Source organism: Pan paniscus, chromosome 7, assembly GCF_029289425.2.
Source record: "Pan paniscus chromosome 7, NHGRI_mPanPan1-v2.0_pri, whole genome shotgun sequence".
NCBI lineage: Eukaryota > Metazoa > Chordata > Mammalia > Primates > Hominidae > Pan > Pan paniscus.
The window spans coordinates 57,494,343-57,518,965 of record NC_073256.2 but is presented as its reverse complement, the minus strand read 5'-3'; the positions used below and the strand labels follow the sequence as shown (position 1 = coordinate 57,518,965).

Below are 24,623 nucleotides of genomic sequence, written 5' to 3'. Positions count from 1 at the left end.
AATCTGCCTGCCTCAGCTTCCCAAAGTCCTGGGATTACAGGTATGAGCCACTGAACCCAGTGAGCCTATGCTTTTAATTACTCCACTGCCATTGGCCTCTCCTAAGGGAGCCAACTCTCCGCTCCCTAAACCGTCTCCTCCACCCTCACAGCAGCCCCATCAACCTCACTCAGCTCCTGCTCCTTGCCTCACTGTGCGGGGCCCAGGAGACAAAGAGCTAAAGAGGAGGAAAGCAAGGGGAGAGGAGATGACTTCAGGGCACTCCTTTAGGGGACACTGCTGGGTGTGGGTTTTGGAAAAGAAATCCTGACTTCTGCAAGGAAGAGGGCGGGGAGTAGATGATGCTCAGTGACAAACCTCAAAGCAGCCCAAGTTATTTCCCAGTGTTAAATGCCTGCCGCGTATATCCCCAGCCACTGCGGGGAATACATAAGGAGTAAAAGATCTAATTCCTACCCAGTGAAAGAACATAAGGGCCAGGCGCAGTGGCTTATGCCTGTAATCCCAGCACTTTGGGAGGCCAAGGCGGGCAAATCACTTGAGTTCTAGGCCAGCCTGGACAACATGGTGAACCTTGTCTCTATAAAAAAAATACAAAACTTAGTCAGGTGTGGTGGCACACATCTATAGTCCCAGCTACTCGGGAGGCTGAGGCGGGAGGATCACCTGAGCCTGGGAGGCAGAGGCTGCAGTGAACTGAGATTGCACTCCAATCTGGGGGACAGAGCAAGACTCTATCTCAACAACAACAAAAAAGAACATAAGGAAGCAAAACTGTACCATCAGATGTTAGATTGTGTGTTATATGCCAAGAGTTGGAAAGGACTGATCACAGGTGGGGTTGGCTTCATGAATCAGAAAGCCTGCAAGAAAATGGCACGACCTCGGCCAGTGCCACAGGTACCTGGGCAAAGGAGTGCATGAGACCAGAGATCCATGAGCAAGAACAACAGGATAGGGGCCAGATAGACCTGGGGTGAATCCTGACTACATGTAGGGAAGAGATGTTTGAGAATGTTGTAAAAACTTGGGGAGCCTTTGTGATCCCAAGTATAAAACAGAGACAAATAAGAGGACCCCCTTGATCAGGCTGGTCACTACAAAGACCAGTTAGTTATAAGGTACAGAAGGCATCTGGCATAATGTATGTCACAGAATAGTCACTTGAAGCAAATTTCACCAACTATGATTACTTTCTGAGTTTCTGAATAAAAAATGCCTCTTTCTGGCTAAAATGTCTTAGCCTTTCAAATTCTACTCATGCATAGCCAGTAAAGTCACATAAACAACTACTGAGGAGGTGAAAGAAAAGCAGATGGGAAATCCCCACTCCTTTCACATCTACTTCTCAGGGTGGGAAGGGCAGGAGGGGGGTGAGGGATAAAAGACTATGCATTTGGGCACCGTGGACACTGCTGCAGATGGGTGCACCACAATCTCAGAAATCACCACTGAAGAACTTTTCCATGCAACCAAACACCACCTGTTCCCCCAAAACGATAGAAATTTTAAAAAATGTAAAAATTTATTTATTTATTTATTTGAGACAGAGTTTCACTCTTTTGCCCAGGCTGGAGTGCAGTGGCATGATCTTGGCTCACTGCAACCTCCGCCTCCCGGGTTCAAGCGATTCTCCTGCCTCAGCCTCCCGAGTAGCGAGGATTACAGGCACCCACCACCACACCCAGCTAATTTTTTGTATTTTTAGTAAAGAAGGGGTTTCGCTATGTTGGCCAGGATGGTCTGGAACTCCTGGCCTCAGGTGATCCGCCCGCCTCGGCCTCCCAAAGTGCTGGGATTGGATTACAGGTGTGAGCCACCACGCCCGGCCTAAAAAGATATATATTTTTTTAAAACAGCACCAGGCTACATGGTGCCTTTCAACAAATATTAATTGATTATCAAGATATCCTAAAACCCTGGACTGGGTTCCAGGGAGGCCAAGCAGTCTAACAGGCATGGAAGCTGCAGAGCCCTAAGGACCTTCCTTCCCTGCTAGTCCCTGACTTCCTTAACTCAGTTTAGTGTGACTCTGGCAGAGTTAGAGAGTTAGAGAAAGTTCAAGGCATTCTTAGGATTTAACCGTAAGTTCCTTATCGTTCTCTAAGCTTCCCCCATGTGCCCAGGTGGTCTCACATCTGCAAGGCCCCTCCAGGGTCAGGTAAAATCAAGGATCTCATCATGCCCAATCTTTCCTCTGCCTACTTCTAGAGCCACACTTCTGGAATTTCCATCTATAGCTACTTTCCCGAATTATAAATAGTCACTGGGAACCTCCCCAGTCTTCTGTACTCTGCAACTGCCATTTGCAAGACTCGGGAGAGTGCTTCTGTCTCTGCCCCCTTGGGTCACACAGCATGTTGTTTTCATGCAAGACTGTTTGTGCCTTCATGGGAGAAGAGTCGGCCTGCTGTGAACAGCTTTCCTCATGATATCTGAGGGTTCTGCTTGTACAAGCCATGAGACGGAGGGACACAAACACCCCGTCTCTAAAGACTGCAGATTGGTGGCCAGAAAAAGGGTTTTTGGATGCCCCAATACCCTTAGGGTCTCTAAAGTTTAGTTCTATAGGCATCTGTATTTGGTGTTGGACCTAGGAGATCCCTTGCCAGGTCCCAAACTCATCCTATGCAAAGTGGCACTTGGAAGGTAACTATTTCCTAGTGGACAGAGGAATCCCTTTAAAATACCTGTTCTTCCTTCCCAGTGGGAGTAACACAGAGATGCTATGAATCACCTTGTGTTAATGGGACATCAGGGTCAAAAGGAGGAGAAAAGGAATAAGAAGGTCAGGGAAGAGGCACTAGTACAGTGATCTGACCAGAAGCACTGAGGTGAGTGACCTAGAGGCGTGGTCTCTCCTCTGAGCCTGTGTTCTGCTAGGGATTGAGCATCTAATCCTAACACCTGAGAAGCTTCGGAGCCCCACTCTTTGTTTCTATACCCTTTCTTTTTGCCCACCAGAAACTATTACGTAGGCCTATCTGCTTAGGAGCCAGAGTAAGGTATGGGAAGAGGGCAAGTGTGCCCAGGGCGGTCTCCTCCCTGTGTTAGCTTGGATGCAGTGAGTCAGCCACAAGGTGTTAGGCTCCTGTGCCTGGCTCTTGGAAGAAGATGACTCTTGCATAGAGTCTCTGAAGGGTAGTAAAGGGAGATTTAAGAGGACAAATGGAGGTTTGGATTAGAAGAGAAAAAGCAGACACAATTACCCAGACTTGACCAGACATTCATGGGTCTTGAGAACATCCTTAAGAAATATAGTGCGCAGTGGTTCTCGGTCCTGGTGGAAAGAACAGAAAGACAGGTAAGTGAGGCTGTCTGTGTCATATCACGACCCAGACCAGCTGACCAATACCCCTTTCTCAGAGATGGTTGGCTAAAATCAGGTTGACAAATAATCTGGTCTCAAAATAATCAGCAAGAGAAAAAAAAATCTGGCTGGGCAGAGTGGCTCATGCCAGGACTTTGGAAGGCCAAGGCTGGAGGATTGCTTGAGGCCAGGAGTTCAAGACCAGCCTGGGCAACATAGTGAAATCCTGTCTCTACAAAAAATCCACCACTGTGCTCCAGCCTGGGTGACAGGTGACAGAGAAAGACCCTGTCTCCAAAAACAAGAAAAAAGACAAAAAAATCTAAGAAGAAGATGTTGTGTAGCTGTGACTCTGACCACACAGCAGCTCACTGCAGAGAGGACACTTTAGTGTCACTGTAAAGATGTGTGCACAGAATGGAGATAAGACAGAGGTGTCTTTGAAGTCTTTGTGTGCCCACATCTCCACTCATGCACGCTCTCCTGTGGGTGTGCACCTATGCACCTCTTAGTTTCCATGACCTCTCAGAAGGGCAGCAAAGCTACTACAAACCTGCTCACACTTGAAGTAGCAGATGGTAAAGTCATCAAGTGCAAAGAAGCGACGTTTCCAGCTCTTCCGCTGTAATAAAAAAATAAAAGGCAGAACATTAGCGAGAGGTGCCCAGCATTGTGGAGGGTGTACTCATGCTAAGCTCCCAGGGACCCAGCCCCATGGAAGTCCGGCTCCCACATTCAGCAGGGGCAAGGGCTTCTTCATACCAGGGGCAACACCTCTGACAGGTGGGAGCCAAAGGTCAGTCCCAAAATCTCACCCTCAAAGGTGGAGGCTCCATGGAGGACTGAGGCACCTCCTGTCAATCCCCTCTCACCTCTGCTATGTCTACAGCCACTGGCTCTGAGGAGTCACCAGAACCCCAATTCAGCCCCTGTGCTGACACTCACCACATTCCCTTGCTTCACACAGTAACCACTCTTAATGAGGGGAGGCCCGGTGGAAGCACGGCAGCCTGACGTGGGGATGTAACTCTGAGACCTTCGAAGGATGGTGTGGGACCCGGGCTCACTCCCTTCCTGCCCATCCCCACCGTTCTGCAAGGAAACAGTGTCAGGATCAGCGCCTCCCTCCCTCTATGCAGCCACAGCCCCACCTACCTCCCTCTGCCTGAATCTCTGGCCTCTTTGCCCTAAGTCAAAGAAGAAATAAATGGTGGGCACAGTGGCTCATGCCTGTAATCCCAACACTTTGGGAGGCCAAGGCAGGAGGATCGCTTGAGCCCAGGAGTTCTAGACCAGACTGGACAATACAGTGAGACCCAGTCTCTACAAAAAAATTAAAAATTGTTTTAAAGTTTTTGTTTAATTTTGATTTTAAAATTTAAAAATTTAAAAAAAAAAAGAATTACCCAGGCGTGTAGTCCCAGCTACTCAGGAAGCAGAGGTTGGAGGATGGCTTGAGCCCAGGAGTCTGACGCTGAAGTGAGCCATGATTGCACCACTGCACTTCAGTCTGGGCAACACAGCGAGACCTTGTCTCTAAAAAAATTAAATTACAACATGGCAAAACCCCATCTCCAACAAAAAATACAAAAAAAAATTAGCCAGGCGTGGTGGCACATGCCTGTGGTCCCAGATGAGGTGGGAGGATCACTTGAGCCTGGGAAGGCTGAGGCAGGAGGATTGCATGAGCCTAGGAGGTGGAGGCTGCAATAAGCCGTGATTATGTGTATCTGCACTTCAGGCTGGGTGACAGAGGGACACCCCATCTCAAAAAAAAAAAAAAAAACTTAAATAAATATAAATAATTAAAACAGGAAAATAAACCTTTCCTTTGCTCTGTCATGCACTCTACTGGGTACTTTCACAGAACCAGCATCAGGGACGTTGGGCCGACCCAGGAGAAAGGGAAGGATAGGGAATGTGAACCAGCAGGGACACCAGGCTGGTTTCCAGCCTTGTTTGCCATCCTCTGTCCCATTTCCTATGGTTTCACAAACCCTCATCTTCTGTGTCTCCCGTGTCCAGCACAGAACTGCACAGGCCACATGGCTTCAAGATGCAGCAGCCTCCACTTCCGCACTGCCGTCACTAACACCCATGAATGGGGATGTAACATGCCCTGTACTTTCCTGATGGCTCCACTGGCACCAGCTGCCCCCCACTCCCACCCTCCTTTTCCCCAGTACAGTGCTCCGAGCACATCATGGGCACACCATGGACACTTCTACACCCCCACTCCCCCCGCAGCCCCAGTCAGGCCCCTCACCTGGCTGATGGGTGTGTGGACCACCACCCCTCCAATGATCTCCGTCTTGTAGGCCACCTGTGGCTTCTTCTCCAGGGCTGGAGGAGCTGCTAAGCTCTTGAGAACTTCAGTGGTCATGGGTAGGCCCCCACCTTTGGGAACCTGGGGAGAGCGGCAGCAACAGTCAATGGGGAACAGAACATTTAGGAAACATGGGGAGCCCAAAACAGAATGGGGCTGCCATGAGAAAAGCTCATGTGCCAAATTACAGTCAGACTTGCGTGTCCTCCCCAAGCCTTCCACAGTCCAAATCTGAATATGAGCGTCTCAACCAGCAACGCCCTCCCCCTACACAGATACAAACCGACTCCAGGAATTTCTTGAGCACCTACTTATGAGCCAGCCCTTCCCTGGCTAGAAACCAAAGATAAAGTGTCAAGCGAAACACACATGGGTCCCCACCTTCACGGCACTTACATGCTACTAGGGGGAATGACAAAAAAAAACGTAAAACAAACAGAGTAATTACAAATGGTGGTGAGTGGCACAAAGAAGATCAAGGGAGCTGAGGCAGCGCACAGCAGGGGACCTGCTGGAAACAGAGTGGGCAGGGAGGTCTCTAGAGGAGAAGGCAGGGAGACACTCAAACGGCAACCTGGAGGGTAAGCAGGAGATGGGGGCCAGGTCCGGGGCCTCACACCTGTAACCCCAGCACTTTGGGAGGCCAAGGCAGGAGGGTCACTTGAGCCCAGGAGTTCAAGACCAGCCTGGGGAACATAGTGAGATCCCATCTCTACTGAAAATGAAAAAAAAAAATTAGCCAGGTGTGGTAGCACACAGCTGCTCAACAGGCCAAGGTAGGAGAATCTCTTGAGCCCAGGAATTGGAGGCTGAAGTGAGCTATAATCACACCACTGTACTCCAGGCTAGGTGACAGAGACCCTGTCTCGAAAAAAATACAAAATAAAAAACTAAATAAAAGGAACCAGGAACATGAAGCTGGGAGAAGGCATTCTGGGCAGATTGAACAGGTAAAAATGCATGCATGCCTTTGTAGAGACAGAACAAGGGGTCCATGAAGTCTGGAGCCAGAAGATGTGTGGTATAACCCTTCACCTCTCACGAACCACCTGAGAGACCTTTGGCAACCATCAAACCTTTCTAGGCCTAAACCGTCTCATGCATAAAATGAAAAGTGGAATAATATTTATCATAACCATTGTTGTGGTTATCAAATGATAGAGTATATTAAATGCTTTAGAAACACAACTAAAAAGAAAAACATATTACAAAATATTGTAATTAAGGCTTCCCACGTTGTTACTAATAATTATACACAGAGCCCTTTTGGAAGAATGAGCTATCTTTGCTCTTCCTTGACAGAGATATGGTACCACAGCTGATCAAATCATCATAAAATTTTTATTGTTAGTTGGAAATCACAGGCCAGAGGTTGCAAATTGGTGGCCCACCCACTGACTTTGCCCAAACAATGTTTTGTTAGTCACATGCAGTATTTTTTAAAATCTGCGTCTAAGTTTTGGGATATTTCACAGAAAAATCCAGATTTTCAGCTATGCAGCAGTTCCCTTTTAGATAGAAAATACATTGTGTTTGCACAGTCCCTACCATTCTCCCCAGCAGAACGGGAGAGGCCGGGGTCAAATGTCACCTATCCTCATTCCTGTTGCCATGTTTCTTCCTCCTTGCCCACTTCACTCATTTATACTAGAGTCTGCAAATGCTGAGGAAATCTTTCATTTTGTTAGAAAGAAAAAAAAAAGAGGTCCAGAACAGTTGAGTCATTAACTGTTTAGCCAGGATTAACATTCAGCCAGGATTAACAGCTGAATGTCGGCCAGGCACAGTGGCTCATGCCTATAATCCCAGCACTTTGGGAGGCCGAGGCGGGTGGATCACCTGAGGTCGGGAGTTCGAGACTAGCCTGACCAACATAGTGAATTTCCGTCTCTACTAAAAATACAAAAATTAGCTGGGCGTAGTGGCGGGCACCTGTAACCCCAGCTACTCAGGAGGCTGAGGCAGGAGAATCACTTGAACCCAGAAGGCAGAGGTTGCAGTGAGCCGAGATCACGCCATTGCACTCCAGCCTGGGCTACAGAGCGAGACTCCGTTTCAAAACAAAAACAAAACAAAAAAACAGCTGAATGTCTACTAAACTCTGACTTCCCACCAGTGCCCCAGCATCACAATGCCCCACCTTCAGGAGAACGCAACACCCTACATCTATCTATCTGCCGGGACGTCACCGGGACTTCCAGAGAAAAGCTAAGGTCCTCTCCCACTTCTACAGCTTTCAGAGTAAGAAAGACCCAAGGATCCAGAGCTCAGAGCTATATGAGAGCCCTGTCATTTGGTGTCTGTTCAAAACAATAAGAGCACCCTGATTATGCTGGGCCCCCACAAAGACGACGAGACCTTCTCTTCCTGGACTGCACACTCAGTTTACATAGACAAGGATGTCCTCTGCCCCCTCCCTACCCCTCCAAATCAGGCCAGAAATTCCGCCTTCTATTTTCTTTCTGGCTGAGAGATACCAGCAGTTACAGTTTCTTTGGGCCACCATTCAGTGCCAGGCAATGCATTGATAAGCTCTTGGCTGCATTATCACTAATCTTATCAACCAGGCATGATTTTCTCCACTTTATAGATGAGGTCAACTCAAGCTCATTAAAATTAAGTGATTTGGCTCTAGGACTGCCTGACTCCTTGTTGCTGCATGTCACGACCTACCTAAGCTACTCTTTCTCACTTTCTGTGAGTTCTGTTATTATGTAACCACATTTTTAGGGATGTTGATTTTTAGTTGATATTTAGTGATTAAAATCACCATGGAACTGCAGAAATTTCCCCTAAATGACCCAGATGAATTCCTGAAACCCAGCAAAGAGGGAGGGAAGTAACATTTTTTTTTTTTTTTTTGAGATGGAGTCTTGCTCTGTCGCCCAGGCTGGAGTGCAGTGGTGCGATCTCGGCTCACTGCAATCTCCAGCTCCTGGGTTCAAGCGATTCTCCTGCCTCAGCCTCCCAAGTAGCTGGGATTACAGTGCATGCCAACATGCCCAGCTAGTTTTTATATTTTTAGTAGAGACGGGGTTTCACCATGTTAGCCAGGCTGGTCTCGAACTCCTGACCTTGTGATCCACCCGCCTCAGCCTCCCAAAGTGCTGGGATTACAGGCGTGAGCCACCGCGCCTGGCCAGAAAGTAACTTTTTAGAGTTCCCAGTGGCCAGAAAAGGAGGCACAGAAGCTTGGCTGCTGTGTTTCCTCTCAAAATCCCGAAGAACACTGTTTGTCAGTGCTTATGCTCCGGTGTCATGCAGTGCTTCAGATCAACATGCAGAGCCTTTCCAAAGCTGTTTACACTACCTGAGACTTCTTTAACAGATGGGGTTTCACTCTGTTGCCTAGGCTGAAGTACAGTGGTGCGATCATAACTCCCTGCAGCCTCAAACTTCTGGGCTCGAGTGATCCTCCTGCCTCAGCCTCCTAAGTAGCTGGGAATACAGGTATAAGCCACCAGTCCTGGCTAATTTTTTAATTTTTTAATTTTTTATTTTTTTTGAGATGGAGTTTCACTCTTGTCGCCCAGGCTGGAATGCAATGGCACGATCTCGGCTCACTGCAACCTCTGCCTCCCAGGTTCAAGTGATTCTCCTACCTCAGCCTCCTGAGTAGCTGGGACTACAGGCGTGTGCCACCACGCCCAGCTAATTTTGTATTTTTAGTAGAGACGGGGGGTTTCACTATGTTGGCCACAGGTGATCCACCCACCTCGGCCTCCCAAAGTGCTGGAATTACAAGCGTGAGCCACTGCACCCAGCCATCCATCCTCTCTCTTTTCATCACTCTCTCTTTTCACGGGTTTACCAAGGTTTATCAGAATAAGAAGCTAATCAGCAAAACTGCTTATAGGAGACTCAATTACACTCAGTTGGGTCTAGCAATATGAATACTATATACATGTACAAATTTCTTCTATACAGTTGTTCACAGGAACCCTGAGAAATCTGGGAGGATAATTTGCTGCAGCATGTAATAGTCACTACTGGAAGCCCCTCAAACATAAGCATTTCTGACTGTATGATACAGAAACAAACTTTTCAGCATACAAGCCATGATCTATAAAAGCCAGGAGTCTGCCTGTCTTATTGATTAAAAGTCTAGTTTTTTCCAAAACATATAATTTCCCCTCTCCATCCTTCCTACCCTTCTTCCTTTCTTTTTCTATATCTCTAAGGAAAAAGAAAGGAATTCTTCATTAGCCAACTCAAGGAAAAAGAGCACACTCGTAGGACAGTCCATGAACTAGCTCTGTGATGCTTTTAAACAGAAGGCTTTTCTAGGACAGGGAGGCGGATGGCTTGGACTGACCCTGCAGGCAGCCTCTGAAAGTAAGAAGAGTAGCCCCCAAGCTGGGAAAAAGTTCTGACTTCCCTCCCCATATGCTTTTCCCCTTACTTGACTTTTCACAGTCAGCAATCCATTTTCCAATCCTACCACATTCTGAATCAGCATCCCAGAATCACCCGAAACATGACTGATCGGGAGCCCTCCCAGGAAGCACAAAGGGGACGCTCCATGAACTTCCCCTTGAACTTGATTCAAACTCAGACTCTCAGTTCAACTTGTGTTTGGTCAGCCAAGGAAAAAGAAGAGGTGGGAGAGAACTGGGTACAGACCAGGCTCCTGGGAAAGTCCCCGCTGCCATCTCAGTTTTCCCCAACCCCAACAAGGCCACAGCCTGGGAAGAGGCACTTTTACTACCACCAGAAAACAGAAGAAACCAAACTTACGGTGATCTTGCTGGCTTGGTTCAGGGCTTCAACCCAGTCCTTCATATCTTTCTGATCATTGGCTTGAAGGAAATATCTCTGAGACAGGGCATTGATAACTACAAAAGCCACAGAAAAGAAGGGAAGACATTCCCAGGTCAGAATACAAGCAATCCAACAAGTCTCCACAAAGCTAAGGTGTTTGAGGGAGTGAGATGAGTGAACTCCAAAAAGCAGAACAAGAAATCTCCCATGATGCTAAGTCATTTGCCTGGATATTTAGGAAGCCCCAGGCCACACCTGCTCACTCTCTTTCCCACCTTTAAAAACATCCCATTGGCCACAGGAACAACACCTGACCATGTTAACAGCAGCCTCAGTGTGCTGTTCTGCAGTGATGAGGCTGCTGGTCTGCCGTCAACAAGACACAACTGTGAACCGCATTCTGGCGGTGCTAATACATTTACTGTCATCACGGTATATACAGAATTTTGGACCCATGCTTGGTCTCCTCTGGCACAACTGGTCTGGACTGGGAGAGTTGTCTGTGGTTGGGAAACAGAACAAAGCTCTCCTGAGATCAAATCTGTGACCTTGGCCTCACTCTCAACCTGTTCTTTCCTCTGAGCATTCCATTAGGTCAACAATTTACTTCCACATTCACTATTATTACATATATATATTTTCAGATCTGATAACCACAAAACGTGAGAGTCATTTCTGAGCTTAGCTATGAAATTTGCAAGAAACAGAAGAATGAGCATACCAAAGAAGTCTGAACAAATCTGAGGTGGGGAGACAGAATCGCTCAAGGGAATACTTTATTCTCTTAGCATAAGCTTGAACTGTAGGAGGTGAGTCTCATGGGGTAGATGCAGAATTCATCCGTTCATTCATTCATTTGACAAATATTTACTGAGCACCTACTATGCGCTAGGAAACATCTTTAAGTGCTGAGGATACCACAGTGACAAGGCAGAGGAATACCCCTGCCTTTGTGAAACTTACATTCAGAACCACCCCAGATAGGCAACAGAAACTATTTGTTAGCATTTGCTCATAGCACTTAGCACAGCTGTGAGAACATAGTAGGAGCCAAGTAACTATTTGATGATGGATTCACTGAATTCACTGACCACTTCCTGACTTGAGGCACCCATGCATGGTGACTCTGCCTCCTACACCATCCCCCAATATGTCACTATTGGGCAACTGAGACCCTTAACAGAATTCTCCTTCCTTTGTCTTATCCCCTTCCTGGCACTGCCATCTGCGTCTCCTCTGAGTCCTCCATCTTTTCTGAGCACAACATTTCTCAGCTCTAAAATAAGGTTCACAGAAACTTATAGTGGACATTTTGCACCTGCCTTGTGGCATCAAGAAAACTGAAATGCATATGGACAATTATTAAAAGAAAAAAATGTTCGAGATGATAGACATTGATATGGTTTGGATCTCTGTCCCCACCCAAATCTGTGTCCCTACCCAAATCTCATGTTCAATTGTAATCCTCAATGTTGGAGGTGAGGCCTGGTGGGAGGTGACTGGATCATGATGGGTCATGGGGGCGGTTTCTCATGGTTTAACACCATCCCCCATGCTGTTGTGTCATAATAGTGAGTTCTTGTGAAATTTGGTTATTTAAATATGCATAGCACCTCCCCACTCTCTTTCTTGCTTCTCCTCTGGCCCCATAGAGCCTGCAGAACACTGAGCCAATTAAACCTCTTTTTTTTTCTTTTTTTGAGGTGGAGTAGAGTGCAATGGCGTGAAATCAGCTCACTGCAACCTCTGCCTCCTGGGTTCAAGAGATTCTCCTGCCTTAGCCTCCCCAGTAGCTGGAATTACAGGCACCCACCACCACGCCCAGCTAATTTTTTTGTATTTTTAGTAGAGATGGGGTTTCACTATGTCGGCCAGGCTGATCTCAAACTCCTGATCTCAGGTGATCTGCCCGCCTCAGCCTCCCAACGTGCTGGGATTATAGGTGTGAGCCACCAGGCCCGGGCAAACCTGTTCTCTTTTTAAATTACCCAGTCTCAGGTACTTCTTTATAGCAGTTTAAGAACAGACTAATATAGATATGCTAATTACTCTATACATTATGTACCCCATGAATATATATAATTATTATTTGTCAATTTAAAAAATAAAACTAAAACCAAAAAAAAAGAAAGAAAACAGAAATGTTACTAGTCCCTGAACCTCTGTCCTTATGTTATTAACAACCTTTGCAGCAAGACCAGGGAAAACAATATCACTTGACGTCCAGGACCGTCACTGTGATTTAAGTCACTCATACGCACAGGGTATAGTCACATGTGATCACAGGACTGTCTCCATGCAAAAGAGGAAGTTGCCATGTCAATATTAAATGAGTCCCTCCCCTGGCTCAGTACTTACCAAAGCAAAATGGAGTTTTTGGTTTCTGTTTTGGGGTAGCTATGCTCACCTAAATCAAATAAGAAATAAAAGAAACATGAATATGTGTCTTACAATGTTGAAGATTTCTTATTGTGAAATTTCTCATACATAAAGAGTACATTAAACATATGTCTACATTTTTAAAAAATAATAATTAAATGAAAACCCTGTACTCATCATCCAGATTAAGAAACAGGCATTATCAGTCCTATTTCTTAGAAGCCCTGTGTGCCCCTCCCTGACAGAATCCCCACCGTCAGAGATAACCATTATCTTGAGGTCTGTTCATCTTTACAAAAAGACTTTTGTTTATTATTTATTTATTTATTTATTTAGAGATAGGGTCTCACTCTGTCACCCAGGCTGGAGTACAGTGGTGCAATCATAGCTCACTGCAGCCTCCAACTCCTGGGCTCAAGTGATCCTCCAGCCTCCACCTCCTGGCTAATTTTTTTTTAAATGCCCCTATGCCTGACTAGTTTTTTTTTTTAAAAGAAAAATATTTGCAGAAACAGGGTCTTGCTATGTTGCCCAGGCTGGTCTCAAACTCCTGGGCTCAAGCAATCCTCCCGCCTCAGCCTCCCAAAGTGTTAGGATTACAGGTATGAGCCACTGCACCCAGCTCAAAAAGACTTTTAAAAGCCACTAAGTCCTGACGAAAACCTATCCTGGCCTCATTCACACTAGCAAGATTCCCCTCCTCCCCTCCTCTTTCAACCGCCAACCCTCTCCCTAAATCGTTCTCCAAGCTGAAGGCAATATTGCTACAAATGCATGGATTCCAATCAGAACGCTCAGAGAGATGAAGCAGCAGGCTGCTCGCTGCCCTCAGACACACAGAACAATTGCCTTTACATCTGCCCTGATGGCCTAACCATGAAAATAAGCACCTTCCAAGTGCCCAGAGAGGGGCTGATGGAATCGGAGAACATGCCTATACATCTCAGGGAAGGGCAAGAAACAGAGGAGGTATTTCTATACCTCCTGTTGCCGTATTTCATCTTGCTCTGGCAATCCTACCCCTGGCATGTACACTCCTGAGTATCTGCATATGTGAACTCACATCATTCAGGGTCAAACAAAAGAAAAAAGAAAGCAACTCATATTCCACCACATGCCCACAAAGATTAGGGACAATCCTTGATGGAGGCTGAGCCTCCCTGGAGCGAGCCTCCACCACTGAGCCTCTAAAGAGACAGTCACCTTCCCACGGGTCCTAGGCCGGGGACTATTCACATGATGTCACAGTCCTCCCCTGAATACCATTCTCTCCATCCCTCTCCAGCCAAGGGTATTCTTCGACATGTCCTCCACCTAGGGGATCCAGGAGTGGTTCCCACTTTATTTTATTTGTTTGTGGGGGTTTTTTGGGTTTTCTTTCTTTGAGACAGGAAGCTGGAGGATCACTTGAGCCCAGAATGAGACCCTATCTCATTCTGTCACCCAGGCTGGAGTGCAGTGGCGCAATCACAGCTCACTGCAGCCTCGACTTCTCAGACTGAAGTGATCCTTCCACCTCACCCTCCTGAGTAGCTAGACTACAGGTGTGTACCACCACACCCAGCTAATTTTTCTATTTTTTTTAGAGATGGGGTCTCGCTATGTTGTCAAGGCTGGTCTCAACCTCCTGGCCTCAAGTGATCCTCCTGCCTCAGCCTCACAAAGTGCTGGGATTTTAGGCATGAGCCACCGCAACCAGCTGGCTGCTACTTTAATGGGCAGCGTATCTGAAGCCAGGTGCTAAAGAAAAAGTCCTGAATTGAAATTGAAGTATCTTCCTGGCTGACAGCAGTTGGGGTCTAACAATGACTGACTCACCAGTCTGTCTAGGTTCTTACTCTTGGCTCTAAGTTCTTGCTATACACCTGCCTAGATTCCTTAACCAAAATTAATATTGCCCCAAATAAATGGGAACTGAGGTGGCACCTTATAAAAGATCAAAAGAAGGTCAGGCAGAGACAGAGAGTCTCAAATGACAGATGTTCCAACTGAATGACCTCCATTTCCTGTTCTATCAAATAAGGGATCATAATATCATGTTCTCATAGGGTTATCATGAGGGTTAAATATGATAGTGCAGGTAAGACAGTCATTCTTCCACACAGAATCTGCTCAACCCAGGAGGGATTATTTATAGCTTTTGATACCTCATTTCCTTTAAAGCCTCACTCCACACATCAACACAGGCAGTGTCCCGCCTGGAACTACGGGCAAAATGCTGAGGGTCCATGAGTTTCTCTGGGCCTGCAAAACTGTATGAAACCTGAAAAAATTGCCTGGCCTCCTACATACAAAGTGAAGATGCTGTATCTGGTGTTAATAAATATTTAATTGAATGCCTACATAACATTACATCAACCTCCCTGACAAGTATTTAAATGCGTACAAGATGTTACATCAAGTAAACGTCATTAATTTTTCAATGAAACATTAAAAAATTTTTCATTTGAAAATAATTGGTACCGGGCCGGGCACAGTGGCTCACGCCTGTAATCCCAGTACTTTGGGAGGCCACAGCCAGGGGATCACTTGAGGTAAGGAGTTCGAGACCAGCCTGACTAACATGGTGAAACCCTGTCTCTACTAAAAATACAAAATTAGCCGGGTGTGGTGGCACATGCCTGTAATCCCAGCTACTTGGGAGGCCGAGGCAGGAGAATCGCTTGAACCCGGGAGATGGAGGTTGCAGTGAGCTGAGATCCCGCCATTGCACTCCAGCCTTGGTGACAGAGCGAGACTCTGTCTTTAAAAAAAAAAAAAAAAAGATACCTTAGATTTTCTTAGCTCACAAGAATCCTTTTGTGCGTGTGCAAGATGATTGCCCAGAAATTAGAGCCAGTTACAAATTGGATGAGTTACTCAGAGCCAAATCATTCCAAAAGTAAAATGATTAAAATCCTTTCAAATATTATATATATATAATAGCCAATTATATTTAATAAAGGATGTACATTTTGAGATGTGAGGTGAAAGCCACAGAGCCTACGAAAAACCTAAAAAAATGATGATTTGAGCAAAGGTAAACCCGCTTATCCCAAGTTCGGACACAGAGGATCCAAATTCAGTTGTGTGTCAACTCACAGTAAGAGGACGCTGGTGGCTCCATAACACAATAGTCCAGGCCCCTAGACATCTTGCTTCCTGGGTTTCTGACCCACTCCCCCATTCAATCTGGACCACGGCATAGACTTCTGTCCTGCTTACACCTGAGTGTTGATCTGTCAGTCACTCATTTTCTTGCTTTGGCCCTCAGCGTCCACATTCCTGCAGTCCTCTGGTCCATAACTCCTGGTTGTTCTGCCCCTGATCTCTGCATAATCCTGACCACAGCAGAACTGTGTTTGGCCATCCCAGCCCTCAGAACCCACCAATCTCATCCTCCCCTTCTACTTCCAGCTTTATTTATTTATTTATTTATTTATTTGAGACAGAGTCTTGCTCTGTCACCCAGGCTGGAGTGCAATGGCGCGATCTCGGCTCACTACAACCTCCGCCCCCCAGGTTCAAGCAATTCTCCTGCCTCAGCCTCCCAAGTAGCTGGGATTACAGGCACGCACCACCACACCTGGCTAATGTTTTATATTTTTAGTACAGATGGGGTTTCGCCATGTTGGCCAGGCTGGTCTGGAACTCCTGACCTTAGGTGATCCACCCACCTCGGTCTCCCAAAGTGCTGGGATTATAGGCGTGAGCCACCAGGCCTGGCCCTTTTTTTTTTTTTTTTTTTAAGAGATAAGGTCTCACTCTGTCTCAGGCTGGAGTGCGGAGGTGCAATCATGGCTTAGTCAGCCTCAAACTCCTGGGCTCCAGCGATCCTCCCAACTCAGCCTCCCAAGTAGCTGGGACTACAGACACTCACCACCATGCTCAGCTAAATTTTATTTTTTAAATTTTTTTTGTAGAGACAGGGTCTCGCTATGTTACTGAAACTGGTCTTGAACTCCTGGCCTCAAGCGATCCTCCCACCTCAGACTCCCAAAGTGCTGGGATTACAGGCATGAGCCACTATGCCCAACCTACTTCCAGCTTTAGAATGACATTGAAAAGCTGGGCACTCCAAGACCCTTTCTGGCTTATTAGGAGAACTGCCTTTTCTCTGAAAAACTCCTATTTGTCACTGACTAGAGAGAGCACCACAGGCGGACAGTTTTCATTCTGTTTGGGTAACAAATGTTCGTTTTGACCACAACTGATTAGCCAGCCTGTGCTGTGAGAATGCTACCCATGTGCTTATTATGGGAACTGGAGCCTTCAAAGAGACGGTCTGGCTTTGGGTTTGTTTGTTTGCTTTCCTCTGTTTATCCAGTTTTGGTCAGGAGGCATGTGAGAGTGCACGCGTGAGTGCATGCGTGTACAACCATCATTGGCCTCATGCCTAATGGCTTACCATGGAAGGGCGATTCGGCAAACCAACTCATTGCTGAATTAACAGGATCGGTTCTGGTTCTGCCCTGATTGGCTCACTGCAAGGGTAAGACCCTCAATGTCTTTGATCAGCTTTACAATAGGTGAAGCCAGAGTAAAAACACTATTCTCTTTTGCCACAGAGTGGCAAAAGAGGACAATGAAATGATTTCTACTTGTTGCTGAGTCCCACAGAAAGAAAGGCCAAGATGGGGCCGGGTGCAGTGGCTCCCACCTATAATCCCAGCACTTTGGGAGGCCGAGGCAGGCGGATCGCCTGAGGTCAGGAGTTCGAGACCAGCCTGGTCAACATGGTGAAACCCCGTCTCTACTAAAAATACAAAAATTAGCCAGGCATGGTGGTACACACCTGTAATCCCAGCTACTCAGGAGGCTGAGGCAGGACAATCGCTTGAACCCAGGAGGCAAAGGTTGAAGTGAGGCGAGATTGCACCATTGCACTCCAGCCTGGGTGACAGAGCAAGACTTTGTCTCAAATTAAAAAAAAAAAAAAAAAGAAAAAGAAAGGCCAAGAAGGAAATCTAACTTATCATGGAGACGTGGTGGCTTCGCCTCCTCTCATGAAGAGGCGTGGCTGCAGGCGGGTGAGGTCACCCGACCGTCTGACTCCAGTGAGGCCACCAAAGTGCAGCCATCCACACAGCCGAGGTGGCCACAGCTGAGGCGCTACCCAGCAGTGGTTGACCGGTGGGTCCTGTGAACACCCCAGCAGCGAGCAGAGGTCAGGGATGTGAGCAGGGAGTGGGCACAGGTCCCCCGTAGAGTGACGCAGACAGGGCTGCTCCACAGCTCAACAGACTCTCAGGAACTTGCGCTTATCAGATCAAACACAGACCACAGGAGCTGCAAGCTCGTCAGCGGCCAGGCACGGCTAGGGCCAGCCCCACCCTGTCTGCCCATGGCCGGAAGAGGAGCTGGGGCCCCTCTGGCAGAAGCAGTGGCAGCAAAACAAGGTCTCCTAGCTCTGCTGCGGCCTCTGCCCTGGTATCTGGGGGTGACCTTGCCCCACAAGGTGGCATCAGGATCAGGGGAATAGCAGCCACCTACATGGGATGGGGGTCTCTGGACCAGCTTCAGGAGGTCAATGGGCTCCCTGAAATTATAGGCAAAAGCAGGGTGTGTCTGTACACCTATGCATTTACCTGGAGAAGGCATCCATGCATTTCATCAGTCTCAAAAAAGGATCCATGAGCCCCTACAAGTTCTTTCTGAGAGGTGGCTGAAAGCAAGGCCCTGACAACTGGGACACAGCTGGGGGTGGGACAGTGGGGTTGGCTGTGCAGTCGGCGGGTGGAGGCAGGGGTCAAAGTGCAGCTTTAATTATTTTCTAGTTTGCTAAGAACTGGTTCTGTTGCCATTGATGCTCTGGATGACATCCAATCATCACTTTCATCTCTGTCTCTCCAAAGGGCCAGGGCCACACGCCCGTCCTCATCTTCCCATCACTGGCCCTCAGCAAACAGCAGAGAAGCACACACCCTGAACAGCCAGCCCACACGCAGCCCTCTGGCCAGGCCACCTGACACGGTGGCAAGCGCCCTCCTCCAAGAAGGAATACCTAAGAGTTAACAAATAATGACCTGGAATGCTGAGCTGGAGTCCAGCGCCTCTGAGGCTAAATGTCATTCTGGGAAAACCCCCTGCTTTCTGGCAGGGAGTCAGGCAGGAGTTAAAGGCTCTGAGCTCTGTGTAACCCGACCCAGTGGCAGCTGTGGGTTTTGCAAAATGCCCATCCAGCCCTGCCTTTCTCGGGAAGGGGCTAAACGGCAGGTCACCCTTTCTAAATGAGGCAGCCTCCAAGGCTGAGAACTCTAAAACCCTCATCTGAGCTGCAATTATAAATCATGATTCAGCAGGAGACTGAATTCATTCTTCCCCAACCAAAAAAAAAAAAAAAAAAGGCTTCCCAAACCCTCTCACACAGGAGAGGGTTTCAGTTTTCCTTTATTACTGCGAGGTTCTCTGCTCCTCTGCTCTCAATTCTCCATCTCCGACCCTCCTGGAGAAACGACCTCAGGAGCTCTCAGCAAGATGAGGACAAGCCAGGGAGGGCGGGCAGGCCTGGGCCTCTGGCTGCTCTGGCCCGGGGAGGCAGCCACATTTCTCACCACAAGGCATGCACAAATTGCCGGCAGCTGTGCTAGCAAGGCTGGACTTGAAAAGGCCCTTCCCCCTTCCCTGAGGTCATTCTCTCCCTCTTTAATCCGCCCTGACACTGCCCTGCATCTTGTGCCTTTGTACTAGGCTGTGTCTGCCAGACTCTGCCTGCACACCACAGGCACAGGGGCGGGCTGCCCCTCCAGCCAAGGGTGGCCTCTCCTCCAGAGTCCCCCAGTCCCCTTCAGGTTCATCTCCTGACCAGCCAGGGTACAAAACTCCCAAAGCTTGTTACAAGATGGAGCCGGTAGACCCTTGGCTCAGGGGCCCCCAGGCCTCCAGCCCCTGAGGATGAAAGGGGACGCGCAGGGCAGAAGAGGCTCCCAAGAGGCCTGCAGTGAGGGTGTGTGGGGAGCACAGGACTTCCGAAACCTCAGTGCTGGCGGGGTGCCACCTGGCTCTCCTCACTGTACAGAGAGTTCCTCTTTCTGGGGAGGCTCTAAATCTCCCGGCCTTTTTATCACCGCTGCATCATGGGTCAGCAGTGGTGCCTGCTCCAGGGAGCGGCTGCTAATAGAAGCTGAATTCAGCAGTTACATGTGGGCACCGTTAACCAGTCCCCACCCCAGCTCTCAGCACAAGAGAGGGCCTGCTCCGGCCCCTTCTGTACAAATGGGACAGGGGGTGGCCTCGCAGCCACCTGCCCCAACCCCCAGCAGTTATCTAGCTGCTGAATGTCTTCTTGGTAATCTGAGTGGCTTCTCAGGGCCTTCTTAGCCTTCCCTCCACAGTAATCCTGTCCAGGTGAATGGTAAAAAATCCAGTGAAGCCCCAATATTTTTTGTTTGACTGTACCCTTTGAGAGAATCCTTCACAGTTGCTGGATTTTTGGTGATTGTTTTCGTGTTCCCTTTCGTCCCAATTACAAAAAAAGGTCATGGATCATGTCCTCCCCCTACCCCAGCTCCACCACCACATAACACCTCCTGTGCAGGAGCTGGGAGCATTATGGATTGATGTGTTCAAGGAGTAAGAGGCTGTAGGTCCACCCTCCAACAACTTGGAACCACATACCTCTACAGCCACCCATTAGCAGCTAAGCCTCCACAGGCAGTGTGTGGGTTCAGGGGAGCATTTCAACACCATGCAACGTCCCTAAATACTAATGCCCAAAGGACTGGACACTTCCCCTTGCTTAGAAACCAGATCGACTTACAGAGCATGAATTCCCAGAGTTCCAGGTCAACATTACCTTCGAGATGTAGGTCAGTTGCAAAGCTCCAACAGCTCCTGCCCCCATTGCCAGATTCTGAAAGACACATAGTTTTCATTTTAAGAAGGCTGTGGAAACAGCACCAAGAGACAGAAGACCAAGATTCTAGCTCTGTTTATGCCACTTTCCTGGCAACACTGAGCAAGTTACTCAACCATTCTTTAACTTGCATTCCTCACCTGTGAAACAGTGATGATAATTCCTGGATAATGATTCAGGATTCCTGATAGAAACCTGTGACATTAACATGACCCCCAAGCCTTATCTATTATAAAGAAATATTCTAGTACAGTGGTAAAAGTGTGTGCTCAGGCTGGGCATACTGGTTCATGCCTGTAATCCCAGTACTTTGGAAAGCCAAGGTGGGAAGATCACTTGAGGCCAGGAGTTTGCGACCAGCCTGGATAACATATCAAGACCCCATCTCTACAAAAATTTTAAAAATTAGCTGGGTATGGAGGCTCACACTTGCAGTCCCACCTCCATGGAAGGCTGAGTTGGGAGGACTGCTGGAGCCCAAGAGATAGAGGCTGCAGTAAGCTGTGTTCATGCCACTGCACAACACAGCAAGACCCTATCTCTTAAAAAAAAAAAAAAAAAGTGTAAGCTCCACTGTGAACAGGTTCCTTAACCACCGATCCTTAGTTTTTCCTTCTGTAAAATAGGGATAATAGCATCTACCTCATAAGAAAGCTGTAAAAATGAGTTAATACATTTAAGAAGGCCAGGCACAGTGGCTCACGTCTGTAATCCCAGCACTTTGGAAGGCTGAGGCGGGAGGATCACCTCAAGTCAGGAGTTCGAGATCAGCCTGGACAACATGGCAAAACCCCATCTCTACTAAAAATATAGAGCCGGGCTTGGTGGCTCGCACTTGTAGTCCCACCTACTTGGGAAGCTGAGGCAGGAGAATCGCTTGAACCTGGGAGGTGAAGGTTGCAGTGAGCCAAGATCTCACCACTGCACTCCAGCCTGGGTGGCAGAGCGAGACTCCATCCCCCAAAAATAAAAAATAAATAAATACATTTAAGAGCACTTGGAATTGTCCCTGGTATGTAGAAGACTCTCAGCAAGTGTGAGCTGTTATAGTTTTTGTGAGTGCCCTGAGATCTCACTGACTCTGTCCTGTTTTATGCCAGTTCAATTTTTTTTTATAATACATAGGATACAAACTCACGCAATATAGAAATAAAAATATATATATACATCTGTTCAGCCCATCTCATAGGGCTGTTATGAGTAGCAAAGGAAAGATGTCTGTACAGTATAAAACATGAAGTGAATGCACTATCACGACAGCAGGAGACTCACAGGCACCAGGTCTGGCACTGTGCTCTACCCTGGCACACCATCTTTGGCTTTCTAATGTCCCCACTGGCAGGGATGAAGCAGTGAAAACCCAGGGCAGTCCCATGCCAGAGTCACGGTCAAGGTTAGAAATCACAGCCCTGGGGCTTCAAATGCAGACCATTCCCCTATAAATCTGAGACTCTGTCCATAGCTCCTGCTGACCTCTTAAATTGTTGCCAAAAGCCTCCAAGAAAAATCTCTGGAAGAGAGAGACTCCGTCTCAAAAAAGAAAAAAAGAATCTCTGAAGCCCCCATTACCTGGGGTCCTCTCAAAGCAATAAAAGGAGATGAATCTCGGATAAAGGAATTTAGGAAATTTACCTAAGAATTATCAGTGAAATGATCTATCAGGAGACAGCCTTAAGAAGTGTCCTGCTGGACCAGGCGTGGTGGCTCACACCTGTAATCTCAGCACTTTGGGAGGCTGGGACTGCTTGAGACCAGGACTCTGAGACCACCCTGGTCAACATAGTGAAACGCCATCTCTATAAAAACATTATATATATATATTTTTTCTTCTTCTTCTTCTTCTTCTTCTTCTTCTTCTTCTTCTTCTTCTTCTTCTTCTTCTTCTTCTTCTTCTTCTTCTACCTCTTCTTCTTTTTCTTTTCTGTAAATGTCTCCTCAGGGTGTTAGGGAAGAGTCCTTCTAACCCCACCTATCTAAATTAACATACATCGCTTGAAGCAAATTCAAGCAAGAAAATGGACAGGGATAATACCACTAAAAAAGGTATTCTCAGAACCCAAGAATCTTAGAGTGGGGGACCTAGAAAAGACTGCACTCACGTTCTTCCCTTTGCGAACGAGGCAGTAAGCTAAGGAGCTGCCTCTTACAGCCAGATTCGTATGTGAACTGTGGATAATCTGATTTACACTTCTATTTACACATTTTTTTCCAACCACATAGTGACTGCTTTTTTTTCTTTTTTTTTTTTTTTTTTTTTTTTTTTTTTTTTTTTTTAGGAAACCTCTATTGGGTAGGAAGAGACAGGCCTTATAGCCCTTAAATCAGAGTCCACATAGGAGCCCCAGATCCCAAAAGGCATGAGTGACAGACACTGCCTTAGAGGGGAATGAGAACCGCTCTGGGCAAAGACACCGTGCTGCCCAAGGTCAGACTTACAGAGGGAGACCAACGGGCTCCAGGGACACAGGAACTGCAGGACTCTGCTGAGGACTAAGGGTCCACCACCCCTGACCCCATTTTGCAGTTTAGGAAAGTGGGCTTGTGAGTGAGGGGATTTGTCCAAGGTCACATAATTGGTGGCAGAGCCTAAACCAAAGCTGACTTTCAATGCAGTGCCCTGGAAGTGGCATGGGGTAATTTTAAAAGCTTGAGCTGTTGGAATTCTAGCTGTGACATTAGCTCTGTAACCACAGGCAAGTCTCTTTACCTATAAAACAGAGATGCTAAACCCTGTTTCATAGGGTGGTGGGGAGAATTCCATGGAAAGACACGAGAGGGCCCACCCCCTCCTATTGGAGTCCCGATCCCCCTCCCACAGCACTAATTACAAGATGCAAATGCCAAATCTCAGGGCCGCTGTTGCACAACACACTCTCCTCACCCCAAACCACAGCCCAGTGGCCTCCGGAGCTCTAGCCTGAATTATGAGTGATGAAGTGGGATTTGGGGAACCATTCGGACGCTAACCCACATGGAAAAACAACTATGAGCTGATCAGGTTTCAACTACTTCATCCCCTCTGCCCCTCGAGGGCTGCTCCACCCTCTGTCCCGGCCTCCCTGGCAGCTCTCCCTGTTCAGAGAGAAAGATGCCGCAGCCACTCTCCAGGCCCAGGGACCCCAGGGGTAAGGGCAGGGGTCCTCACCCCTTCACCCACACCCCACCCACGGTCTGCTCCTGGGCTCAACTGTACGTCCTCTCCACCAGGAGAAGCCAGGAAAATATGACACGTGTCTGATGCTGCCTTCCTCCCTCCCACCTTCCTCCCCATCCAGGGGAAATGGGAGACATGGGAGAAAACAGCCCCAGGATCCCTGAGGCTTGATCCAAAGTGACGCTCAGGGTCCACTCCAGTGACTGGACCTAGAAGATGAACGGTGACAGCTGACTGCCAGGGTGACACATCGGCAGCCCTAGGAAGGTGCTTTCTGATCAAGGAAGACAGAGTGGGGATGCCTGAGCTGAGGGCCTGGTTAGCCAGGTGTCAGGGCAGGAAGGCCAAGAAACAGCACCTAGGTAGCGGCAAGGGATCAGAGCTGGGGAGGGGAGCCCACCCAAGCTGTCCCCCCTCTTCCCTGGCCATAGCTCAGACTCCTCCAGGAAAAGGACAAACTCAGGACTCTCCTCCCTGAAGCCTGAACCGACTCCAGCCTGCCCTGACCTCCCCTCTCTGTGGATTTAGGCGCACAAATCCTTCTCCAACTTTGGTGCACACCAGAATCTCCTGGAGAGCTTGTTTTAAAAACCCTAAGAATGGCCAGGTGCAGTGGCGCACACCTGTAATCCCAACACCTGGGGAGGCTGAGGTGGGAGGATCGCTTGAGGCCAGGGGTTCGAGAGCAGCCTGGGCAACACAGCAAGACTCTGTCTCTACAAAAAGTAAAATAAAGAAATTAGCTGGGTGTGGTGGTGCACATTTGTAGTCCCAGGTATGTGGGAAGCTGAGGTGGGAAGATCACTTGAGCCCAGGAGTTCGAGGCTGCAGTGAGCTATGATCGTGTCACTGCACTCCA

At 47.8% G+C, this 24,623-nt stretch overlaps 1 protein-coding gene across 6 annotated transcripts in view; it reads right to left on the bottom strand.

Annotated features, from left to right (window-relative positions):
• The window catches only part of PLEKHA2 (pleckstrin homology domain containing A2), a 73,217-nt gene that overhangs the window by 17,342 nt on the left and 31,252 nt on the right, over nucleotides 1-24,623 (bottom strand). For 4 of the 6 annotated variants that reach the window (XM_034965976.3, XM_034965977.3, XM_034965980.3 and 1 more), the window contains 7 exons: nucleotides 20,551-20,607; nucleotides 12,756-12,804; nucleotides 10,374-10,471; nucleotides 5,577-5,717; nucleotides 4,256-4,402; nucleotides 3,864-3,932; nucleotides 3,210-3,280 (listed from right to left, as the gene is read on the bottom strand). In XM_034965976.3, the coding sequence (XP_034821867.1) occupies nucleotides 3,210-3,280; nucleotides 3,864-3,932; nucleotides 4,256-4,402; nucleotides 5,577-5,717; nucleotides 10,374-10,471; nucleotides 12,756-12,804; nucleotides 20,551-20,607 (632 nt within the window). The remainder of the gene's footprint in view (nucleotides 1-3,209; nucleotides 3,281-3,863; nucleotides 3,933-4,255; nucleotides 4,403-5,576; nucleotides 5,718-10,373; nucleotides 10,472-12,755; nucleotides 12,805-20,550; nucleotides 20,608-24,623) is intronic. The other 2 variants (XM_034965978.3, XM_034965979.3) reach the window with 2 other exon arrangements.